Here is a 7,500-nt window from a genome sequence, read left to right as displayed (position 1 = left end):
GTTGTGATGTGAAATTATCCGTTTTTTTATGTTTAAATCCTTAAAACATTTCCAAGTCATTATAGCTCTTATTGCCAAAGAATCCCAACCAGCTGAGTTTGCGTTATCACAAGTCGATCAGCAGAGAGCTTCGACCCAATGGTCTTTTTCACTCTCACAACTCATGGTCTCAAAGACAATGTGTGTGTGTGTGTGTGTGTGTGTGTGTGTGTGTGTGTGTGTGTGTGTGTATGTGTGTGTGTGTGTGTCTGCTTGTGGCAAAGCCAGACACCGTGTTTATGCATCAACACATCACAGAGTTGTGTTTATGTTTGTTTACCGTAAATGCTAACACACCGTGACTTTGTGAATGTACCCCATTCATTCCAAAACCTGCTGTAATCCTTTGATCAAGGCTGAGGCCATCTGACCTCTGGTCCAAGCTAACGCATGTGTTGACTGGTGTGTAAAGTGCAGAGAACAGACGTGTGCTTTGTGTGGGGGGCTGGCAGCAACACTCACCTGTTTGCGTCAGCTGGCTAATAGCTCCCTGCTAAGCTACACACTCACTTGGCTTCCCAAACACACAGCTTTCTGACATCATGCTGGAATTGTCTCTTTGATAAAAGACTCCTTTTAGTGTAAGGTGGATGAAGGGATTTGCGTTTGGTAGGAGAAGAGACACTGACAGATCCACCCTTCAGGCAAACCTGCTGTTATCCTACCCGCTGGTAACCCTGCAAGATAGAAAAACTCGACCCAAAACAGTGGGGGAAACCGCAAATACACCGACCCAAAAAAAAACCTACAGCTTGAACTGAAGCTCTCAGATGCTGTTTGGGACTGTTGATAGAAACTCTTCGTCTCTGCTGAAGTAAACTGGCATTCAGGATACAGTGATAACAACTAGTGTCAACAGGCTATATTTAGGATGGCCTGAGGACAATATAGTCAGTTGTATGGCTCCTATGTTGCTCTGCGTAGAAGCCAGGGCTCCTTTGGAAGAGGGAGAGATGGGGGGGGAAGAAGGAGGTCAGGGTTGAAATGAAATTCCTTACTGGCCCCGCATGGAGCCAAAAAGTACACAAACTCTCTGCTTTACCGAACCTCTCTAGCAGTGTGTCTGCCTTGTATTAGTGGACTTGAAAACTCCTCTTTCCCCTTTTCCCCATCATCATCATCATCCTTACTATCATCATTTCTATTTACATGTATTCAGTGAGCAGACGTTTTCATGATCATTATCATGATCTTCCTCATCAAGATCTTCAGATGTACTTGGCATTGGCCTAACCACACATTGATCATTATCATGATCTTTCTCATCATGATCTTCAGATGTACTTAGCATTGGCCTAACCAAACACTGCTGCTGCAGACTATCAAGTTTGCTTGCAGGGTTATCCTTGAAACAAAGATTCCTTAGCCTCCAGAATTCCTGCCATTCTTCCGGAGGCGCCTCGTTATCACTGGGATATGTTCAGGTCAGTACAGTGGCCCCTGTTGACAGCATTGGCCACAGCTTGAGGTGAATCCTTCCAAGAGAGCTTGGCAAAAACGAAGCCCCACATTGTCCCTCTCTACCTGGTATGATTTAAAAAAAAGATGTTCTGTTCTTGTAGGGCTGGTTCCATTTTTGTTTCCCTCGGCTCTTGCAAGAGTTTGCTGCTTGAGCTGTGTTTCATTTCCCTGATAAAAGACAGAGTCGAAAACATCACTCATCAAATTCAGTTGAGTCACACGCAGACGGAATTTGTTGCAGAACCTGTTTTTCTGTGTTAAACTCGGATGGTTTCAAGCTTGATCAGTTTTAATTGGGATCAGTGGCATTTTAGACTTAAATTTGCAAGCTCACCATTTCCTACAAATTCAGCAACAACATTTAAAACCTGGTTAGAATATTCTCTGTTTACTGTTGGCTGGGATCCGGTCCTTATTCATTGCTTTTCATGCAGAGCAGTGGTGTAGAGATTGCGATATTTGTGGGTAAGCACTCCTCGTGTCGTAGCTCGTGACATCAGCACCAGATTGAGCAAAAACACAAAAGCATTTGTTTGGTGTATGAACTCTGCTTTCCCACCGCCATACTGACAGCTTCATGTGCTAACAGATGATGGCTAAGATGTGCACCCAAACCACCAGATGTGACACTAAACCAGGCCCAGCTCTGAACACAAACCCATTCTTCCCAAGTCAGGAGAATGACATCACTCCTTGTTGACTCCCTTTTAACTGCAGATTAGGAGCTAGCACATCATGGGAAAGATATGCACACAGTGGGTAGTAATGCTTTTGGGCATGGATACTTTGCTGTGTGTGGAGTTTTATTTAATGACTTATCCCGAGGATTAATTACTTATCCCGGGGACATTTCGTCACCAGCCTCTGTAATGGGAAATCTGCGTTGCATTTACCTGTGGCTTGATGGAATCTTGATACAAATCTCCTGCAAGCCCGAGCTCCAGCCTAATCTACCTGACAGGAGTTAAAAACCTTGATTAGTGGGGACAACACATGTTTTATGCTCTGTCATATCCAGTTGCGCTCTGGATAGCCGCGGATTAGCTGCTCCCCAATGACTTGCAGGATTGCTCTGGTGTTGTTTACATTTGCACAATGGGCTTTTTTTGCTCAGGTTTGTCATACCTCCGCATGACCTGGAGCCCAGGCAGTCCGAGGGGCATCAACTTTCAGGGTCAACCAGCCAGAAGGCAATGCGAGGGGCAAGGGGCGGCCATTTTGTTTGTACTTGACAACTGGTTGTTGAACTGTTAACTAATGCATGGTTGCAAAGAGGGGAACTACAGCTCAATGTTAGTTGATGTCTCTGTGCATTGCAGCCGCGTCAAGCTAAGTTTTACTCTTTAGTTACCCTAAGTCGCTGTGGTTCAGATGTTTCATCACACATGCCAGCAGTGCTGTGGTCAAGGCTCTGTTTCCACATGGGAGCCCATGTACTGAATTAATATCTACTTACGCCATAGATCAAGTCTCTTTGAATAAAAGGCCCCTCTAAATGTAAATATAAATATGGCTTAGTATGTGGCGGTGGGGTTAGCAATTGTTGAAAGAATCTTCTGCTCCTGTCCAAAGAAAACCTTATAAAACCACAGCAACCGTATTAGCAGTTTAGGGCCTCTGGCACCCTGGGCTACAATAAGAGGTTTCTTCCAAACAGCATGTTCTCCTCTCGTTCCATCCTTAAACACAGGACATTGTGCTCCGTCTCTGGCCATAGCCTACAGTAGAGACGTCTTTGATGTCTACATCCGCCATTTCAGCAACAAGCTACAACATTTTCAGGTGATGCAGAGGAGTTGCTGAGAGACTGCTGAAAGGCTGTATTAGATGCAGCTTATGCCGAAGCTCTGTTCTTTGAGATCCTATTACATTGGGTCATTTAGCCCACTCTTTTACCCTTTCAACCCTACTGTACTGTTCTGTGAATTTGCTCCAGAAACATTCCAGCGTTGACATTGTGTCAGTAATACTGTACACGACTGAATACTGAACATAAGGCTGCATTAGGTAAGTGGCAACAGCTGGAGTTGGGTTATAGTCATATTAGCTGTTTTTATTGCATATGTGTTTAGAAATGATTAAAAGAAATCGTGCATGTGGCTTGACCTGTATAGCAACTGGTAGAGCGACTGGTGGTGGGACTGGTGGAGGGCCTGGTGGAGCAAAGTGGCACAGCACCATTATAGGTTTGATTCCCAGGGAGCACACTGAGACGACTGATGAAAATTTGCATCTGTACTCCAGGTTTCCTTTGATAAAAGCATCTACTAAATGAAGAAATGTAAATTCAGTCAACAGATAGCACAAACATAGCCACAGATGTCTAAAATGTCCACGCATGCAGCTTCCTAATTGCCATGTGGTTTTTCAAGCACTTCAGTGTTGCATTCCATCTACACTGCTTGGGCCAAGCTGGCAGTCGCCTTGCTTGTTTCCTAATGTGCTTGAAAAACAACACATCCTCAGTCTCCCGCTGCCGTTGGCCGAGGCAGTTGATGTTGTCCTTGTTAGGCATGCTGTCGGCCAGGACACAGAGCAGAATTATCTGCAATGCAGGGATAGCTGAAACACACTGGGGCAATGGCTCCCTCCATATGGGAGCCATTTTGGCTCTTTGAATAATGTCCAGCCATGGGAACTACGTAAGTGGAGGTGCGGTTCTGCTGAATGAGTTCAGTGTCCAGTGACCACATTGCAGAGGGGGGACCCCATGAGTGCTTCTCAAGTGCGCCACTAGATCAGTGTAAATATACTATACGTTTACTGCTTTGCTCACTTACATAAAGCATACACAAAAAGCTCTCTCTCTCTCTCTTGCTGTCACATACATACATATACATATACACATACACTCAAAGTCTCTCCCCCTGTCTCTCTCTCTCTCTCTCTCTCTCTCTCTCTCTCTCTCTCTCTCTCTCTCTCTCTCTCTCACACACACACACACACACACACACACACAACACATGCCCAGACAGATGACAGGCACAGGCAGTGTGGAGTTTGTCACTGATTGGCCTGTTTGTCATTTTGAGATGTAATGTTTACAGGCGAGGGTCCACCCTGTTGCACAGTCCTATTGAGGAAACTCAGAAACACTCACACTCCAAGTCCAAAATGCTCACACTCAAAGTCCAAAGCACTCACACTCCAAGTCCAAAACTCTGCAGAAGTGTGAGCCCCAAAGCTACCTAGATCATAAATGGCCAATAGTCCCCTTGGCTCCATTTCTCTAGACCACCCTTTTTATTTCTACTTTTCAGGTTAGGTTAGAAGGATGTCGGTTTGGAAACGATGATAATAACTTCTCAAACTTCTTCGAGACATAATGAATCACTTCACTCAGTTCAGCCATTAAAGCAGATGTTGTTTTGTCCTCCTGAGTTGGCTTATTGTGCGTTCCACTCCTCCATCATCAGAGCGAGGTCACATAGCAACAGTGGTGCCGTAGATCTTTCCATAGGTCCAACCGTGAATGAACCCGAACCCGGACGTACGTAAATACCCTTAACGCCAGTCTCCCGCGTCTGTGTCACCTTGCCACACACCTAGCCAACACCATCTGGCAAAGGCCTGCCAGATCTTTGTTCCATTACAGCAACGTACTAATAAATGCAGATTGCAGTAAAATGGTCTCCTGTTAAAACAGGAGCACTCCAAAGTCAACAGTGATGTCTTTATACTAATTTCGAGTGAGGTAAAGACATCTGTAAAGTATTTGTGAGTGGTTGATGAGTATTTAGCTCACAGATTCTTCCAGCATTAGCGCGGCTGTTGATGAGGGGAAAAAAAGCCTGATCTAAGCTTGAAATAGTGCTGATTCAATCGTAGGCTTCTTGATCATAACGTTTTTTTAAAGTTTTTATGTGTGAATGAAAGTACTGCAGCGAGTGCATGCGTGTCAATGAGAGCACTGGAGGCAAGTTCTTGTTTGTGGAATGTGTATTTGGCCTGTATTAATGACAGTGTCGCCTTGCCAGAGATGATGTCACAGTTCTGGGTCATTCAGCTGCAGTGGTTTGTGTTCTGTGACTCAAAGTACATCTTGGGAACCCGCACCTGTCCTCCTGTTGCCTTTTAGTTGGATTGGAAATTGCCAAGAACATCTGCCCTGCTGTCATGGCGATAGGGCTACAGTCGACAGACATAACAGTGCAGTTTTGCTCCTCAATAGAGACCAGCAGTGGGCTAGTTTGTATACTCTGTGAATTATCTTATCTTCTGTAGCAAGATAGGCTGACTAAAACTAACATCTTTTCTCGTGTTAATGAGACCTTCGGCATAGTGACAGAGCCCAAGGCCTTAAACAGTCTTCTGCGGGGAGGCTAACCACTTGACTTGCTTGCGTATAGTTTACATAGCTAAAACTATGGAAGACTTAAATGGATCATTTCTACAATGTTTTACTGTAGATTTTCCCTCTTTATTTTTTCTTGCATGTTTTTAATATGTGTTTATTCTCAAAAGGAGATCTTTCGTCAATTATCATTTTGTCGGAAATCGAGCTTCACAAACAGACACAACAGCGTACCCACTGGGTTGCAGCTCAGAGAGCCCCCTATGGCTCCAGCTTTGGTGTGGTCAGTGTAGCTAAGCCCATTTTACAGAAGCTCTACTGCAGCCCAATGCATATTAGTCCATGCTAATGCTTTCCAGATGAGGCTGCCTTGTCCCCGTACCTTCGCACAGAGCGAGCGATTGTTTCCGCAGGTCTCCGTCGGTAACGAGGAGCATATGTGCTCGGAGCTCGCTTGTTGGCCGCCATGACGTGCAGGGAGGTTGGGTCGAACCATTCCAAGGTGGTTTTTTGGGGGGGGTAGGGGTGTTGAACGACAGGAGGAAGACAGTTCTTTTTGGCAGATGGTAATGCTTGACTGTCTAGTCCGTTTGGCAAATTGTGATGAATTGGAGGCCGTGCTTTGTGCTTGAAAACAGAAGCTCATTGAGGCAGACAAGGGAGAGGGGAGAGGAGAGGAGAGGAGAGGAGACGAGAGGAGAAGAGAGGAGAGGAGAGGGGAGGGGAGGGGAGGGGAGGGGAGGGGAGGAAAGGAGAGGAGAGGAGAGGAGAGAGGAGGGGAGGGGAGAGGAGGGGAGGAGAGTAGAGGAGAGGAGAGGGGAGGGGAGGGGAGGGGAGGGGAGGAAAGGAGAGGAGAGGAGAGGAGAGGAGAGGAGGGGAGGGGGGAGGGGAGAGGAGGGGAGACAAGAGGAGAGGGAGAAACTGAAGCTGCCCCCCACCTCTCTCTCTCTTTCTCTCTGTTTTTAGGCTTCTTTGAATTGATTATCCTTTGATTATCCAAAGGCGCCTGATTCAGTGGAGTGAGGCGTTTAGAGTGATGTGATGATGAGATCAGTTGTGGGAACATGAAACAGGCCGAGCACAGGGTCCCCTGGAGTGGGGTTCAGAAAGTCTGATGTCATGTGAGCAACTTTTTGGCTGTAAACGGCTGTAAACCTTTCTGTGCCTGTGTGCTGTGTGTGGGTGTGGGGTCCTGTAACCTGGGTGGATATGTGATGTGTGTGTGTGTGTGTGTGGGGGGGGGGGTCCTGTAACCTGGGTGGATGTGTGATGTGTGTGTGTGTGTGTGTGTGTGTGTGTGTCTGTTCTGTAAAACAGTTTCTCTCTGTGTGTGAGTGTGTGTATGTGTGTCTCTTTAATAACCGTGTCTGGTTCTTGTCACTCTCTCTCTCTCACACGCAGAGCGGGGGACCAAAGGGCAGCTGGACCTGACGGAGCTGATCGGTGTGCCTCTCCCCCCAGACGTGGCCTTCATCACGGGCTTCGAGGGCTTCCCTGCGTACAGCTTCGGCCCTGGGGCCAATGTGGGCCGACTGGCTCGCTCCTTCGTCCCCGACCCCTTCTTCCGCGACTTCGCCATCATCGTCACCGCCAAGCCCACCACCAGGCAGGGTGGCGTGCTCTTCGCCATCACCGACGCCATGCAGAAGGTGGTGCACCTGGGGGTGATGCTGGCGGCGGTGGAGGACGGCACGCAGCGGGTGGTG

General features: G+C 47.0%; 1 protein-coding gene across 3 annotated transcripts in view; it reads left to right on the top strand.

Annotated features, from left to right (window-relative positions):
- The window catches only part of col15a1a (collagen, type XV, alpha 1a), a 93,797-nt gene that overhangs the window by 29,917 nt on the left and 56,380 nt on the right, over nt 1-7,500 (top strand). For all 3 annotated transcript variants that reach the window (XM_031584379.2, XM_031584377.2, XM_031584378.1), the window contains one exon: nt 7,196-7,500. This exon is cut by the window's right edge and continues 243 nt beyond it. In XM_031584379.2, the coding sequence (XP_031440239.1) occupies nt 7,196-7,500 (305 nt within the window). The remainder of the gene's footprint in view (nt 1-7,195) is intronic.

The sequence above is a fragment of the Clupea harengus genome, chromosome 17 (assembly GCF_900700415.2).
Source record: "Clupea harengus chromosome 17, Ch_v2.0.2, whole genome shotgun sequence".
Classification (NCBI taxonomy): domain Eukaryota; kingdom Metazoa; phylum Chordata; class Actinopteri; order Clupeiformes; family Clupeidae; genus Clupea; species Clupea harengus.
The sequence above is the reverse complement of the archived record's forward strand: the minus strand, read 5'-3'. Positions and strand labels throughout refer to the sequence as shown.